At 44.8% G+C, this 18,734-nt stretch overlaps 1 protein-coding gene across 1 annotated transcript in view; it reads right to left on the reverse strand.

The window, feature by feature from the left end:
* The window catches only part of LOXHD1 (lipoxygenase homology domains 1), a 194,840-nt gene that overhangs the window by 152,842 nt on the left and 23,264 nt on the right, over positions 1 to 18,734 (reverse strand). Inside the window, exon 5 of the mRNA XM_006034862.2 lies at positions 1,275 to 1,373. Within this exon, the coding sequence (XP_006034924.1) occupies positions 1,275 to 1,373 (99 nt within the window). The remainder of the gene's footprint in view (positions 1 to 1,274; positions 1,374 to 18,734) is intronic.

The following is an 18,734-nucleotide window of genomic DNA, read 5'->3' on the forward strand; positions in this document are numbered from 1 at the left end:
GCTGTTTTTTAATTCTGCCTTCCCCAAGATGCGGTACATGCCTTATGTGTGGTGTGGGAAAAGGTATGGTGCATGGTTGGAAGGCTCCTACGCTGTTGTCCACTGCAGCCTTTCAAACAGGTCTGCTTTCAGAAGTCAGAGGTGTGAACACACACAGCAGAATGCCAAATCCTAGGGAAATGTGAAGGCAGGTATGGCCTTCCAATTATTATAAAGAAAGGGAAACATCTTAAACTAGCTATGGATTTAGGATCCAGGTTTGAATATCAAATATTATTGCCTTAAGTTTTAAGGAACTGAGAAGGGACGAAACCAGTAGTGCTCCCTATGCGTTCTACTAAAAGTCTATATTTTCTACTTTCCATAGTTTCAATGAAGAATTCTGGAGATTTCAACAAAAGCAAGGCCATTTTCTATTAAATTCAATAGGAAAGTTAAACTGTAGAAAGGGCATCATTTTCCACCACAGCTTTTAGGGCTTTGCCATAGAGGTAGATCTAGGGTTTTGGTTTGGATTCACCTCTAGTTATTATTCAGCTAAAGTAAAATAATGATGACTAAAAATCAAGTACCTGCCACTTATACTTTGATACAACCTCTGTCTCCTAAACTGCAACTTATCCCCATTTAATTCAAATCACCTGATAAAGTGTTAACTGAGTCAAGAATTTTAACTGAACAGAGAGATCCAACCATAGTTCACAATTTTGACGTCAAATACATCATGTAGATAAAATTCTCCTCCCAGCTATACAAAAAGGCTCTCCGACATCCCATCCTCTGTACCTGTACAGGTACGTGTGTGGATTGTTTCCCCGTTGCACTGGTTTATATTTCTCACTCATTGTGTGCGTCAGTGTGTGAGCATGTGTGAGTGTGCGTGTGTGTCTGTATGTGACTGCGTGTGTGTGTGTGAGAATGTAACTGTAAGTGTGTATGAGTGTGTGTATGCATGTGTGAGTGTGCGTGTGTGTCTGTGACTGTGTGTGTGAATGTGTGTGTGTGAGAGAGAGAGAGAGAGAGAGAGCGCGCACGAAGATACAGTGATAGAAATGCTCGCGCTTTGTCTGCATTCCAGCCTCCACTGCTGCTTTGCAGCTGCACCTGCTGGGAATTACGGGTCGGAGAAATCCTACAGTAGACAAAGCCATTTGCTGTCCCTTTCACCGAGCCAAATCATTCTGAATTTTTCCAGAGTGCTGCTGTTTGTTATTCAGCTATCAGGCCTGCAGAGCAGGAAGAAGTATTTTAGGAAACAATTTGCATATGAATACCTGTGTCTCCGTGCTTGCCGAAGATATTAATGTAAACATCAGCATCTGTTCCACTGCCACTAAGATCACCAGTAAACACTCTGACCACATACTTGTTCACTGCAAAGAAAGAGGCAGAAATACTTAGCATATTAACAGTACAAGACATAGATAAGCAGAAAACAGCCTGATACAAACCAGAGCTGCCATTAAATTGCAATATGTCCTGGGAACGCTCTTAACCCTAGGTCCTCCTCCCCATAGCGCATACTTGCAGAGTAACCACTGGATGATCTTTCTTCTCTCCATAGGAAAGAAATGATCCATTAATAGAAGGTCCTTTTCTATAAACACAGTTTTAATGCGCAAGGTGCCCATTTCTCACGGCACAAAGAGCAGATCATTCAGTTCTTGACTCTTCGCTGAAGGTTCAATCGCACAAGGCAAATGGTGCAAACTGTGATGCCGGCACATGCCGTTAAGTGAACCAAGCCAGCCTTGCTTTCTTGAAACATCAGTGATTTGTGTAACCTTCTTATCAGCACCAGTCGATTATAGCTATCTCTGCAGCTTAGCTCACACTGCCTGGGAACAGGATGTCAAATCTTTTGAAAAAACATCAGTCAAGTGCAGAGGCACAGAAGCTGCAGCGTGTCCTGGCTCCCTGTCCGACCTAGTTTAAAAATTCTTTCCATATTATCAAAAAGCAGTAAGTGGGTAAAGCAATCAAACACAGAAGCTATGCTAAAAACTCCCATGTTACATCTGTAAGGGCACTAAAGGACCCCAAATCACTTATGTGAGTAACAAATACAAATAGTCCAATTGTCCGCATCCATAAATGCCAGGGGTAGGAGTTTTGACATGGTTATGGTAGGCATAACTCCTTGGCCTCCGAAGTCAATGACAGAACTGGCCTAGACTTCAGTGGGATCATAGAGACATGACTTGAGTACAGGACACGAGCATATTTAAAAATCCCACCCTACGTGCTTAGTCAACAGAGCATATAGATGCAGAATTTGTCTTTTTCTATACCAGGTGGCAGGTTCCACATACATTTAGACTAGGCTGAGCAATGTGTAGCAGACAAGGCATTCAGTTCATTCAACTTTTTTCTGTCCATGAAAAGCCTACAATTCCTTGCACACATTTCTTGCTTTAAAATCCTCTGCCAACTATATCCTAACTTTATTTTTATTGTACAGAGTCTCACTGGGCCAAAGGAGTGAAGTTGTATACCAGGAGGTATCTTTCCTGGCTTGCAAGAGTCATGAACAAGCGGTGTCACTCCTGACTAAAATAGGCAAACATGTTGTTCAGGGAAGGAATCTCTCCGTCCTCCTTCTAGCATGCACTAATGTGACCAAGACTGAAGGAATACATGATCGAGCCAGGTTTCACTCAGTGCCAAGCCTCCCATTCCTGAGTAAATTCATAGAGAAGTTGGGCAAAGACGAAATACAAAATCATCTACTCTAGACTTGGTAGCTTCTGGGTTCAGACCAGGACTAACAAATTATCCCCTTCTGTCAAGATGTACAGAATAAAACTCATTCTCATGCCCCTGGACCTCTCTCAGCATTACACACTTTTGATATGATATGCTGTCCTAAGAAAGGTGGAAGGGATCCATGGAAATGCACTAAACTGATGGTTTGGGTTCTTCCTTCAAAGAGAAAGAATGGTGGGCAACTGCACTTCTACAACTCGTTCCCTTGCTCACGGGACCCCACAAGGATTAATTCTCCTCCAGTCCTTCTCAATGTCTATATGCAGTCAATAAATGATGTGGTCCGACAACAGGGACTGAAAGGAATGCTGTTGCTGAAATGCATCCCTTTGTAGTCTTCACTTTTGGCAACCCCGATAGCATCAAGAACAAGTATCAAGAGCAGTATCACATTCCTCAAACTGGATCAGCTCATGGATGAAGAACAGCAGGATGTTGTTGAACCCAAGAATGAGAAACGATGTTGGTGAACAGTGGAGAGCCTTCCCAAGAGTTCACAGCCATGTTGTAGCCTTCTTTGTGTGAAGGTATAAACCTAGAAGTGGTCGATCCAGTCCACAGTACAGTCTTCCTGAATAATGGATGCTAAGCTCTATTATAGCAGCACCCAAGAGAAGTTTTCTGTCCCTTTCTGCTACCTAAAAGACTCCATTCCACCCTGACAAATAATGAGGGCTTCATCACTTCTTATCTGGACTAGACCAGTGTGGTACACCTGGGAATGAAGCCTTCAGCACTTAAGACTGCTAGTCAGTAAGGAATGCTACAGTGCATTTCTTAGCAGCAACCAATGCAATATCAAACCAGTATCAACCAATGCAACACAAACTACTGCAGATGCATCAGACTTATTTTCCACTCTCTACATTGGCTTCCTAGAAGATACTAAGTCAGGTTCAAGGACTTATCTACTATTGTAGAGGTGCTACATAGCCTGAGCCCAGAACAGAAAATCTTGGCTAGCGCTCGGAGATGATGATCCTGGTATACATCTTCACACATCTGACCCAGCAAGACTCTCTACCGTAAAAATAAAGTTTGTTCAGGAGACAAATTTCTCTGGGCTGGTGTGGGAGGAACATTTCCATCATAAGCCCCACCACCTTCTGCTTCAAGTCCTGTGTTTTTTGACCTTGCCTGCTTTAACATATATACAAAGCAGTATGTAGCCTGAAGTCATTTTTTTTAAAGTGTAAAAACAAGACACACTCTTGTACATGCTTCTGCCCCTGAAGAGAGGATGAGAAAACAACATTACAAGAGAGACTAGTTATATCACTTAATGCATTATGAGAAGATGCTCAGCTATGGTGGTGATGAGCATAGGGTAAGAACCTACCAGGAATAAGACAGTACTGGACACAGCTTTGAATTAATTTTCTTTAAAGGAACTAAAACTCAGCTTGACAGGTAAGAAGCTGCCCATCGATATATTGTTATCATTACAAAATGCCATATTTACCTGAATCCAAGGTGACTTCCGATTTAAGAAGACCCTCCAATAATTAGATTCTATTTATGGGAAAATTATACATTTGTTATCATTTTCCATATATAGAATCTAACGTGCAGAGGGTTGCTATAAATCTCCACCCACCCATGGTTACAGCAAGGAAAACAGTGGCAGGGGGTAATATAGTGGGGGAGGTAGGTGGCCCCCTTGCCCCCTAGGTCCCCCTGCAATCTGCTCCTCCCACAGTGACTGCATCTCCTGCCATTAGCCCTCCCTGCACCCCAAAGCAAGTGCATCCTGCCTGCCATCCACAACCCTTGCCCTTCCAGCCCATGCCTCCCCATAGTCTTTGACCTGGTGTCCCTCTTACTGTTAAACAAAGCTCCTGGGGCATAGAGCACATGGAAGTAAGCCCCTGCCTGGCCACACAGCAGCATCTTGTGGCCAGAGCTACCACTGCTGCTGCACGGCCAGGCACGGGTCAGAGCTTTTATGTGCACCATACCAGGGAGAGAACGGAGCCAGAGCTGCACCTGACAGTAAGGAGTAGGGTGGGGGTGGGAAAGGAGGCAGAGGCTGTGGGGGGTAGACAGGGATGTAGGAGCTGCAGGGGGCAGGTGGAAGGGGAGAGGGGCAGGCTCAGGGCCAGAGTCAGAGCCACAGCAGCTGCCTGCACCCCGCCACCTTGTACTCAAATCCAAGACGACAGGACACCCCCTCCATATTGGACGGGGGTGGATCTCATCTTGGATTCAAATAAATACAGTAATAATGATACATATTGAACAAACAAGAAAGGGGACAAGCCTGGCTCGCAACGGGGAAGAACTGCTCAGGAATTCTTGCTCTGCTAAAACAGTTCTTGGAGAGAGGCAGACCCCCCAGAGCTCTCATTTCTGTCAGCCAAGGATGGAGGCAGTGTGGTTTAAAGCTACAGTCTCGAACTGTTGTGCCCATGTGCTGCCGGCTGCAGAATTGGCCTTTAAAACCCCACGCTGAGGGGTGATTCCTGCATCTATACCGAGTACCACAGAGTACCTGCACTGGGGCATTTTCAGGATCAGGACATAAGGCAATCAGTCTCCAAAAAAAAAAAAAAAAAAGAGCAGAAGGGATTTCTTTAAGCCACAGCCTATCTTTATATCTATCTAGATAGATGTAGATATCTATATATCTCTATATCTGTATCTATATATAGATGTATCTATATATATATATATAGATATCTTTATATCTCTATCTCTATATAGAGATAGAGAGAGAGCTAGAGATAGAGCTAGAGATATCTCTATATATATTTATATATAGAGATAGAGATAGAGATATCTCTATCTCTCTATATCTTCCCATAATGCATATATATTTATTTATATAGATATATAGATATATATATCTATTTATATTTAGTCAGCAGCTATTACTCCGACTCCCCAAGAGCAGGACTAAGCAGGGGATGAAAGGTTTGCAGAGATCCTTGACAGACCTCATATTCTGCAGGTTTCACTACTTCGTTGATCAGCTATCAAGTGCCAGGCTGCACCAAGAGAAAGGGGGAGATAAAACACTTTTAAAATAGCAAAGGGAACCACTTTCACAACCAAAAAGGATAGGCCCCACCTCATGCAAAGCTTTAGATAAGGTTATTTCCAGGAGCAGGCTCACATATCTCAATCATGGCAGTCAAGTCAAGCACATTAAGGGCCTCAGTAGTTTAGTTCTGGAAGTAGCTCAGGTTAACATCATATATAGTAGCTCTGTATAGAGGCATAACTAACAAGTGTTGCACCCTGGGCAAAACCCTGCTGAAGAGTGTGTGTTGGTGTGGGGGTCAGCCTGACCTGCCCCCAGGGACTCGAAGGTCCTGGCTGACACTGCCACAGTGTGGTCTGCTCACCCCCAACTGCTGCTGACATGGTGGCCCTGCACCCAGCTACAGCTGCTGTCACCACACTGCAGACTTTCTGTGCAGACACCCACCGTTCTGGCACCTCCTGTAAGCTGGCACATAGGGCTGGTGCCAGGCTCGTCCCCCCCTAGTTATACTACTGGTTCTTTGCGTCCTTCTTGGTTTGAGCAGGACTGAGAATGACGTGGGCCTGGTCTACAGGGCAGCAAATGTCGGCTTCCCTTGGATTTTAAATAGAAGGTGCAGGCATGTGTGCGCAGCCCATTGAAAGCAAAACCCTGGGGACATGAGGTGATAAAGAACGCACCCCTCAAACAGAGACCAAGAAGGGAAAACTCACGAAAAGAGAACGTCCCTTCTCGATCAGAAATCAGGGTGAAACCAGGTTGATGTTCCTGCACTTATAAAAGCTGCCATGGGATAGGGGAGCTTTAAAAAGACCGTAAGGTTCTTGACAGTGCCATCAGACTGAAGTCACACAGAATAAAGCCCTTGCTCCAAACCTAGATGAGATTTCAAGCTGGTATCAGGTTTCTGCCCTTCTATGCAGTATTAGTGATTCAGGAAAGCTCATAATATTGTAGCATTTAGAAAAAGCAGCATTTTCATTTCATAATATCTTCCTGGTTCTTGGTTGCTCAGAATTCACTCTAGTAAAGAGATCAATTATGCTGACTGAAGAATATTTCAGGATGTTTCTACCTGCACCACGAACATCAAGGGGGCTAGTTAATTGCTGATGATAGCTGGGACTTAGTGTAGCTGTACGTGCGCATCCTGATTGATGCACAGAGCTGGAATTAATTTTCCCAGTACTGAAGTTATTGATATCTGAGCCAGAATGCAGGGCACAACCAAAATCACACTGGCTAACGCACATATTAATCTCTGCATCTTAAACTGTTTTATGATGTCTCTTCATTTCATGGCACTGTTCAGCCTGTGTGATGTGCAAGGGGATATATTATAATCTATGTATGAGGCACCTTAAGTTCCTGAGCAATCGTGTATGCCGTGCACTCAGAGATATTTCAGCTTCCACTGCCATAGCTCATCTAGATGCTCAAAGGGACATTCATGACCCAGTCCCCGAGAAGGCTTTGGAAAGATGTTACAAAGATACTATCTATAGGCAGTAACGGGGTGGCACTAATGGACTCAGCTGGAGTGAGGAAGTGGGGAACGGGACAGCTCAGTGATTTATTGTTCCTGACAAATTAATTTAGCTGCTGGCAGCTGAGAGCACTGACTACCATCCCTCCCAGTGCTAGATTTGGTTTGATTTCCTTAAGAGCACAGGGTGGGCTTTCTTGTGTGTTGTGAGGAAGGAGAGTTGTGTGACTTAGGCACTGGGCTGGGACTCAGGAGATACAGGCTCATTTCTAAGGTGTGCCATAGACTCCCTGGGGCAAGCTCCTTAATCTTTTTAGGTAACAGCTCCTTTATACAAAGCGAGGGTGCAATTACCCTCTTTGCCTCTCTTGTCTATTTAAAGTGTATGCTATTTGGTGTCGGGCCAGGCCCTTAAAATGGAATAGATGCAGAGTCCTATGGAACGAAGCCTTGTTCCGGGGGCTTCTAGACACTGCAGTAATTCAAATAAGTCCTGCATTTCCCAGCCCGTGGCCATTTAGTTCACACCACATTTATTTTTTCTCAGTGCCCCGTCCTTCCAAGCAACTCAGACAGTAGAAAACATATGGACTCATCCCAGTGCAGCCAGACACCTTGGTATTTTCCTGTCTGCTTTAATTCAGTTCTTCCTTCTGTCTCAAAAATCAATGTTGACCCGATGTCTTATCAGCCAGAAGGCATTCTCCTGTGGATTGTAGCTTATTTCGCTTTCAGGCCGTCACTGGATGGACCGTGCCTCTCTCCTGAAATTCCCTGAAAAGGGGGATCCTGTTGGCACATTTCTAACTGTGACCTGGTCTTGGGTTTTTGGCTAATCCTATTTCCATCACTAGATGGCTCCCTCAAGCACACAATACCAAACAGCAGGACACCAGCTCATGTGCTGAAGGATGCAAAGAGGACCACGCTCCATTACTTAAAGCTATGGTCTCCCGCTGGGCTCAGTGAAGTTCTCCGTTTTAAATGCCTCAGTAGCTCCCTTGTGCATGACCTGCAATGTAGTAGGTTCCCAGCTGGGCATCGAACTGAGCAATGTCAGAGCTGTCTGAAACACAGCGTACCGGGGGAAAAGCAAGAGCGCTTGGTCTGGGCAGCACTGAGGTCCCTGTCTAGGTGAGTTCTAGTCATGCCATTTTACAAGTACACCCGTGGGTACTGGTATCAGGACTTGTGGTAGAGGTGATATCTTTTATTAGACCAACTACTTTCATTTCTATCCAGGAGAACTTTTACCATCTTTTCTCCTATGCCTTTAGAAGGGTGTTTGTGCCCAGAAGATTGCAATTAAAGACTTTTTCCCCCCACAAATCTAGTTGGTCTAATAAAAGATATCACCTCTACCACAAGTCCCAACTCCTTTTGCCACTAGACCAATACATCTATAACCTGGATACCTGGAACTGACTTTTAAAGTGTATCACCGTTTCAATGAACACTGGTACTGTGATTTCACTGAGCATTTGGGATCCATGAGAGATCCACAGGTAGAAAAGAGCCATCCCCACTGCCCCCTGAATTACTGGCACTCCAGCTTCACCTCTTCCATAGAAATGACAGCATAACTGGTTTGAGAAGCAGTATACTCAATACTAGAAGTAGCGGGAGGGAGGGATGGCTTAGTGTGCAGGGCACTAGCCTGGTATTCGGGAGATCTGTGTTCAGGTCCTGGCTTTACTACAACCTTCTTGCATAACCTCAGCAAAGTCATTTCCTCTCATGGTGCCCTATTCCCAATTGTCAGATGAGGATGAACTGGCTGGGGATTGTCTTGACAAAGTTTCCCCACTGGAAAATGCCAGTTTTATCAAAACTGAATTTTTTATTTTTTGGTTTTTGGTAAGAACATAACTATTCTTGACCAAAAGAAGAAACTTGCTGGAAATGTTTTCTGGGCTCCAGGATGATATTTCTGGTCAAAACCTGGGGTGACACACAGTAGCACAATAAAACTAAGTGTACAAGTAGTCTTTACTCAAACACTTAGTCTTCTAAGAGCCAATGGGACTAACTGTGTGTGTGTGTGTGTACGAGCTGCTACATGATATACTTGAACTGCCCAAATGGAGACAAAAATGAGCTGAGTACGAACGTGAATGTCTGTTTCCAGGTAAATCACAATCCTTTGTAACTGGACTAGACACCGACTCAAGATATTTAGTTGTCCCTCTGCAGTGAACATCAGCCTCTCCCTTGTGTGTGGCTAGAGGGAGAAGAGAACTCCCAACCACAGCAGTCCTGACTCGGGACGGGGGTCGGCCCAGACGACCTTCAGAGGTCCCTGTGTGGGACCCTGCAGGAGCAGCCTTAGCAGTGGGGGATGCCCTTGCCCCTGAGGTACAGGCCAAGGTGGGGGACAGACGGTGGAAAGAGCAGGGCACAGCAGCATGAAGTCCTGCCCCGCCACCCTTAAGTGGCACCAGCTACATCAGAGATTCCCCACTCTTTTGGCCTCCAGGCCCCCCTCCATATCTCTTCTGGATTTAGATCTAGCTCTGGGATTTTCAGCTGGGGTGCCACAAAATTCAGCAAAGTTATGGAGTCATTTTTAACAGTATGTCTTAGCACGAGTCTGATTTCCTCTGCCAGGGGAATGGAGTAGGTTACGTGTTTTGAAAAAAAAGAATACGTGCACACACACAGACATATGCACACACCTTGTTGGGTGTCAGAGTGAAGTGTGCTGCCAGTTCGAAGGAAGGAAGGAAGGAAGGAGCTCCAGGTATCAAAAGTTTGTGAAACACTGCAGTAGCATAATGGGGGTGACTAAAGCACTAGCCCCAAGAACCAACCCAGGGTGGCACAAAACTAGCAGCTGCCCTGCTGTTGGTTCATGTGCTGCGCCCGCCCAGGGTGCAGAACTGCCCCGTTATGCCTCTGGCAACTCCCCGCTCTGCAGAGCCAACAGGTGGGTGGTTGAAGCATTTGGGTGGCATGGGGGAAACCCCGGTCAAGTCTCTGCTCTGCCTGATTCATAGCAGAGACGTGAATCTAAATCTTCTACATCCCAGCAGAGTGTCTTGACTATTAGGCGACTGGCTCTTCTGGGGGATATTTCTCTCTCTCTGACTCTCTCCCCACCACATAAAATAAAAAGACTTCAAAAGGTTTTGTTTCATCCTGCTAAGGCACGGAAACATTTTGAAGTCTCTGCCAGCTCTGTGGGACAGGAAAGGCATTTCCTGCCTGTTTCTAATGATTATACCTCCCTGCCTATTACAATGATAAGGGCCTACAGGTACATAAGTAAAATAAGAAAGGCCGATAACAGGAGCCGCAATCAGCTCTCATTAAAGTCACTGGAAGGACTCCAATTGAGTTTAACAGAATTTAGCTCTGGCTTTCAAGGAATCAGCTTGGCTTTTTGCTGCTTAAAGCAACTGCACACTGTAGTATAAAAGATCTTTTCCTCCCCCCTCAAGAAAAACACGGGATTCATCAGTTCAGCAGATCATTTCTGAGCGCCTGAATAATTACTTTCTTTCCAGAGGAACCAACAACCATCCTTGGTAATGAACTGCACCTTTCACAGTCCATGAATAGCTTCCGAAATTGAGTGCTCAAACTGGAAATCCAGATTGCTTTGGGTAGTCGCTCAAGGTACAAGAGCATTTGGAGATCAGGGATGTTTATGAAGAATTTAATATTGCTTTCATATTAACTGAATTTGGCCACAAGTGCAGAGATCAAAATGCAGTGTTACCAGGGAAAAAACTCCAGAGAGTGCTTATATTGCCTTGCAGGACTGGCATTTAGATATAGCTGTCGAGTGTGAAACAAAGCTGAATCCATTTGCAAAGCTTTTCTGCTATGGATACGATGCCCCAAAGAACAGGGAGGGAAATAGGTGGTGACTATTATGCAGTAAAGTATAATGGCAAGAAAGAGAGGAAAGGAGAATGACTGCATTTCTTCCACTGAATATTGTGATTGCTCTGATGTTTCACCTAATACTATCTTCTGCTGAAGTCAGCAGTTAGTTTCAGCATGGTGCTACCCAGAGACCACCAGAGCAAGCCCCGGTGAGATGTAGCCTTGGTTTGAAATTCAAACGCACATCGAAATGCTAAGCAGACAGGAAGCCTAAAATGGACGGCCCATAAACCATCAAAGGCAATCAAGAGATGTCACACCGCTGTACAAGAGACTTTTCCTTTCAGGTGTGTCTCTGTTGCTGCCACAGAAGTGACTATTCTGTATTGCAGGTTTACACTGCCTAGCTCAAATGCCAGCAGCTGTTGAGCTGCAGCAGCGCAGAACTCAGTAGGGACTCATTTACCTTGCTGCTTCATATTGTGACTGCGGTCTGGGCCGATTCCTAGTTTCATTTGATTTTCACAGATCTTAAAGAGCCTTTTTTGTTGTTTTTCATGGGTTCAGCTTACTTAAAGTCCCACTTTGTGAAACCCAGTTTTTGCCAGCGCTCATTAAATGCAATGGGAAAAATCGCACACATAGGCAGTGCCATGGCAAGGAAGTTTGGTGCCTGGGGCAAAGCCTGCAGTGGCAGCCCACCCTTGCCCCACACATGGATCCGGGGGGCACATGATCCCCCATGCTTGCCTGGGAGTGCACACGGCAGCAGCAGCCACCCTCCCCCCATCCCTGCACTCCCCTAAGCGAGCCGCTCACGGCTCCATCTTGCACCCCGCCGGCTTCGGCACCCAGGGCACTCACCTGCTCGTGCCCCCGCCCTTGCTATGGCACTGCACACGGGGTTTGAAAGATCAGGCTCAAAATTTAGCAGGATCTCATTCAGCTGGGTCCCAAATCCAAAGAGCTTTGCTTTCTCAGGGCCAATACCCATTATTAAAAAAGCCAATAGTGCAATACCCACTATTAAAAAATGTGGGCCAGAGGCAAGTCCTAATTCAGCAAAACAAACAAGTAAACATGTGTCTATGCCTCATTGGATCAGGATGGATTTAAAAGCCAGGTACAGACATTACATTTTTACCTATTGCATAAGTGATTGGAAACTGGTCTATACCCAGAACGGAACAGAACAGAAGTTTGGCACACACAGATTGGTGTAAAAATAGTGAAACCTGGTTTAAGATTTTCCCTCTCCACCCCCACTCCCACCCCAGTGAGAAATGTGCGCTCTGTTTACTACTGATCTAAACTATGCCACTTATAGAAAACCACATAAATTAGATCAATTCTGCCATGGATTTGTTGAATGTCTGTACCTAGCCAAAGTGTACTTAAAGGTAAGCATCTGCCTAAGTTACTTGCTAAAGTGATTGGCTGTGTCAAGCCCCTGTGTCAACCAAACACAATATCTTAGTTTGGCCAATATTAAAAAATAGTGAAAGTGAATTGTGAAGTGAATTGTGACCTGCATCATCACAGCAAAAACCAAAGCAGGGAATCCTCATTCTTAATCTATGAATACCTTAGACAGGCTCTAAACTAGACCCAAATTCAAACGTGAGTTAAGGTAAGTTCATCTTAGATGATACGCACCCTAGACCAGTGGTGCTCAGCCTAAGCCCATGGACTGGATCCAGCCCATGGAGCTGTGTCATCTGGCCTGTGGGGCTTCCCCCTGGGTCCAGAAATTTTGCAGCGAGGGAGGTAGTGGCACCATTAATTGTGCCATACTCTGGGACCCACAGCAATTAATACTGCCCCGCTCCTCCTTGCCAAATGTCTAGACCCATGGGGAGCCTCACAGGGCAGATGACATGGCCCTGTGCACCAATTACACCAGTGTGTCAAGGAGGTCAGCAGCCAGACTCGCCATGTGGGGCCAGCCCAGCATACTGGATCACACCTGCAGACTGATCCCCATGCCAACCCTACATTTGATCAGGCCTGCGGAGCAACCCCACACGCAGGATCCAGACCGTGGACCACCTCATGCCACTCATGCAGCCAACCAGCACCATGGCCCTAGACAAACAAGTTGTGGGTGGTTTAGTCTCTTTGTGTTGATCAGCACTAGACACACCAACATTTGGAGAAATGCATTCTGGGTTTTTACTGCTTCATTTTCCTTTGAACAATATGTTCAAGAAAACCATCCCATTCACCGTAAATGATCCCACTATCTTCAGATTATGCAAGGGTGCATGTGCCTACCAGCGCTAACAAATAGGTCATTATCAGCTGATCAGCTGAATTTCAATAATTTCCTATCACAGGAATATTGAATACAGGAATATTGAATACACTCTTCACACATTATACCCTCTGTATTCACACAGACACGCACACACAGGGCTTGTCTCTAATTCCTATTCAAAAAGATTCAATTTCTGGCTGCCCATTGTGACCTTCCAGGGTATACAACTTACCTGTATTACCATGATACACCCACAGCTATATATAACCTTTGTTTCTGATGTTCCATTGTTGCCAAAACACTAATAGTAATAAAAATAATCAACTAGCAACTCTTGGCACTTATAAGTTTGTGGGTAATAAATACCATGCAATTACACTGGCTGCTTCCTGCCTCAAGTTCCTGATGAACAATGCGTTGTGTCTGCATCCTAACAAGAAGAATGAAATGTTTGCTCAATAGCTCTTTAGCTTTCTAGTGCTTAATACAGCTGCGCAGCTGTAATCATATTTATTATTAATACGCTAGATAAGGTTAAACGTTACCCAGAGAAAGAGTTATTACTAATTAAGTGAATGGAACAGTGACACAATTTGAGGTCACACACAGTGTATGGTCACAGTGTTGTCCTATTTTGAATATGTGGCCTTGTCTGAGTTTCACATAAACTATTATCTGAAACCTTTATAGCCCATTGTGTTTGATCTTTAACAACTCTGCAGAGTTAACAGCCAAGGAGCCGGCTGGAGATAAGTCCTTGGCTCTGAACCTGGCTGTAATAGCCAAGTTGGCAGGACTTTGTGAAAATGTAATGGCTTATCTTTCATCATTAATTGAACCACAAGAAATTCTACGTTTATATCCAGGTATTTATGCTACACAATTAGTTTGAAGGGCTACAAAAGTAAAAGGCCCCTTTGAAAATTGATTTTCTTGTTCTTACAGGATGTTCTTATAGCATTTGTCTAGATTTGGAAAACAGGTTGAAGTTAGGTCACGATAAACTAATATACTGGTGAACCCTGACCTGTCCACGGCCTTTTCTCCCAGTACAGAGCCAGCCTTCAGCCTGTTATAGCAAGGTAAAAGTATTATCCAGTTGGTGCCCAATGGGAAATGTCTTATATTCAGCTAGGAGGTTATTTAATCCCAACCACACCTCAATTTCTTTTCTTAATCCAACTCAAGTCATGGTAAAGTTAATGCTGACAAAACGCTTTGGACTGACCCCCCATACTACAAAGGCTATTAAACTACATAATAAACACAGTACCAATACAAGCTTCTCCCTTACCAATATTTATCAGCCCTGATCTAGATGGACCACTCCTTGTCATAAGAGGTAGGACCAGTGCCTAATTCAGTCCCTGACTTTCTGTTCACACAAACATCAAGGGGCCAATCAGTCCCAAATTTGGGGTTGATTTTTTTGATGTGGACATACTATGAACCACACCAGACTTTCATTCATTTTTATGTGGGCTAATGAAAAACCATCAGATGGTAACAATGCTCAGCCAAACTGGGCTGAGACCACAATGACACTACTGATTCATTTCTGAGGAGGAGAGAAACCAAACACTTGGGTGCTGCCAACATTGTGTAAAGGGAGCTGAAATACCAGAAAGTTCACAGGAGTGTGAATGAAACTGTGTACGGGCACCCCGTGAGGGACAAAGATCAAGCCAGAAGGACATGAACAAATTATTTATCATATCAATAAACTTCAACTATAGACTTATCACTTCATAGTTGTTAGGGGCTGAAAGGGACCTCATCGGGTCCAGCTGCCCTGCACTTGGGCAGGAAAGATGGCTGGGATCAGATAACCCCAGCAAGATGGGCGCCAAGATGCTTTTTGAAGATCACCAGGGTGGGTAACTGTATCACCTCTGTGGGGAGCCTATAAAAAACCCTTGGTACTCGACTTGTAAAGAAGTTTTGCCTTATGTCTGGCCTGAAGCGATCTGCAATCAGTTTGTGCCCATTACTTCTTTTGCTCACCCAAGCCCTGATGTACACCCTTGATATACTTATAAGCTGCCACCAAGTCCCTCCGAGTCTTCTCTTCTGCACGCTGAACAATCCCGAGCCTCTCCTCGTATGACCCGGTCTCTAGGCCTCTAAGCATGCGCGTGGGCCTCCTTTGGACTCTCTCAAGCTTCTCCATATCCTTGAAGTGCAGAGCCCAGAACTGGATGTGGTGCTCCATCATCATCCAGTACTCATCATCATGTTTGTTATTTATTATTTGGCACAGTGACCTAGATCAAAGACCTGTTGTGCCAGGCATTGTACTGATACATAGTCAGAGAGACAGTCCAGGACCCAAAGACCTTGCAGTCTGAAGAAGCAAGACCAGCAAAGGATTGCAGGGGGAGGAGAGTTCAATGGAGTTTCATCTCCGTCATTCATTATTTTGTATTCAGAGTAAATTATTATTATTTTACAAGGCAAGGTACAGACTTGACAATGATGGACTCAGTTCCTGCCCTGTGGATGGCATTACTTATACTCTCTGTCACAGAGTTCCCAACACCGGTAACTTTAAAAGTGCACCTGGAGCGATCTCTGAGGCATCAGCCTTGCTATTCTCCACCCGCTAAAACTAGAAGCTCTGGCAATTGCTTCCTTGCTCAGAGCTGGCCTGCTCCAAAGCCTGCCAAGGTGAATGGAAAGCCTCCTGTAGACTTCAGCTTAGATCAGGCCCTCTGGGCAAAGGTTCATTCACAGCCAACCTAAGATTTCAGAAGGGCAAGGGAAGCAGCATAAGGTTGAAAAAGATCCCTTGCTTGTCATTAGTAGTGATAATGGAAAGTTACTCCTAGCTGCCAGTAAGAATCAGTGGTACCATAATCATCAAAATACCATTGGTATACTGTAGTGTATATGAATCAGGGTCTCAGAGAGAGTTAAAACAATCGGCCTGATGAAGACATCTGAAATGTTAGTCCATCCTTGAGAACATTGTGTCATTCAGTGAAATGAACCCTTCTAAGTACAGTGATTAAGCTATTTACAGTCAGTAAGTGCTACTATCTCTTCCGAGATTTTACACCGTTAATCGTTAGAGCTGCTCAAAACTGTTTTCTGAAGTTCACAATTACATGTTGAATTTTGATATGGGGTGGGGGAAGCGACTGTGAATTTCTGTCCTTTTTTGCCATTGATTAGATTGGTTTTGTTTCTTCAAATGGTCCTCTCCAATGTTCATAACCTTCTTTCTACAAGCCAGTTTTTAACATAGGCTGAAACACAGAACCATAGGGTTGAAAGGGAGGGACCTCCAGAAACATCTAGTCCAAGCCCCTCTGCAAAAAAAAAAAGGATGCACTACTCCTAAAAATGACCTCCAGCTCAACCAAATGGCTCCGATAATAACCTTTCCCAACTTACTAACCTCCTCTTCCTCCTGAACCCAATCCTTAGCATGACCCAGCACGCACACTGAAGGAACTTCTGCAAACTCCATATTGTCACTGTCGGCAATCCCTCAATTTGAGGATGATCCCTACCACAGCTCATTGATGGGTCTCGAGGTGACTTGCCAGTCCAACTTTTGAGTCACAGATCTGTCCATAGAAGTTGCAGGTCTTTCCACAGGAAAGAGGAGGCTACAGGCTGGGCTTCCCCTCCTTTTTCTTTCTCTGCTCTCTCTTCTCTGCTTCAAGGGTAAGACACGTTACTTCAAAACAGGCTGCTGTTTGGTTGAGGTGGCACTGCCATTGGAGTCAGTCAGTAGCCAGCTCCTCCCAACTCTTGATGTTGACATCCATTTTCCTGAGGGATACCTTCAATGTATCCTTGTAGCATTTCCTCTGGCCACCACAAGATCTCAGGCCATTACTAAGCTGGGAGTAGAGCACTTGTTTTTGGAGCTTGAGAGTCAGGCATCTGCACACAATGTCCAGTCCAGTGAAATTGGTGCTTAAATATCACCGACTCAATGCTGGTAACATTGGCTTCAGCGAGAATGCTAGCATTTGTAGCGATCTTCCTGTTTGATGTGGAGGATTCTTGAGATGACAATGGTAGGTCACCCACATTTCACATCTGTAAAGGAGAGTGGCAACAATGACTGGACGGTAGACCTGGATCTTGAGGTCTTCTCCATTTGCCATTTGTAGGGTCCTGGCCTTCCTCTTCCTGTCACCTGACCGGCTGGCAGGGCTTGAGCCTTAATCCTTACTGCCTGTAAGTACGTAAGGGGTGTGCATCAGGATCTGGGGGAACATCTGTTCACCAGAGCATCCCAAGGGATAACAAGAACCAACAGTCATAAACTCCTCCATGACCATTTTAGGCTGCACATAAGGAAAAACTTCTTTGCTGTCCAAGCCCCCAAGGTCTGGAATAGGCTCCCTCCAGAAGTGGCGCAGGCACCTACTCTGGACTCATTCAAGAAATGTTTGGATGTTTATCTTGCTGGGATCCTTTGACCCCAGCTGACTTCCTGCCCCTGGGGCAAGGGCTGGACTCGATGATCTTCAAGGTCTCTTCCAACCCTAATGTCTATGAAATCTGTGAAATCTTTGTCTGCAATTTTGTAGTCCCACCCCACTGCCTTCCACTTATCAATATGTGCCTATCCACAGGTACCTCTCAATCTTTTCTTTGACATGCTGAATAGATCGACCACTTAACCATCACGTGATAAATCTTTTTTTCTAGGCCCCTGCATGACTTTTATGACTACCCCTCAAACACGTCAGCATTTGTCCATCTCTCTTGGAGTGCGGACATCAGCATGCCTAGTGGTAGTCTTAAATCAATACAGTGTACAAAGTCAACATCACACTCCTATTTTCACTTGCTTTGCTCCTTTCTATGCATCCAGCAATCTTTTTAGCCCTTTTAGATATATTGCAGTGGGAGCTCAGGTCAAAGTAACATTTCTGATGACTGCTACATCCTTTTCTGTATCACTGCTTTCCAAGGTACAGGCTCTTATCCTGTAGGCATATTCTGTATTTGCAGTTCCCAGCTGCATTAGCTTGCATGTGACTGTATTAAAACACATTTTGAGAATAATGGCCATTTATCCATCAATCCACATCCCTTTTTTAATGTTCCTCCTCAGCGTTTCTACGCTCTCGATCTTGATACCATCTGCACCTGTACAAGCAAAGATCATCCAGGCTATTGATCAATGTGCTAAACTGTATTGGACGAAGAAGTGATCCTTGAAGGATCCTGCTAGTAATGGCTCCATTTACTGATGTCTCCCCATTGGTTACATTTTGAGATCTGTTGTTAATCATTTTTGTACTCATCAAATACAAGCGTATCAAACACATGGCCCATGGGTAACATGTAGCCCGTGGAGGTGGGTCATTAAGCTTGTGGGTTTTCTTACCACAGCTGTCAGAGCTGCTGGGTCAGCCCAGCCATACCCTCTCACACAGCCT

This window comes from Alligator sinensis, unplaced genomic scaffold (assembly GCF_000455745.1).
Source record: "Alligator sinensis unplaced genomic scaffold, ASM45574v1 scaffold518_2, whole genome shotgun sequence".
Lineage (NCBI taxonomy): Eukaryota > Metazoa > Chordata > Crocodylia > Alligatoridae > Alligator > Alligator sinensis.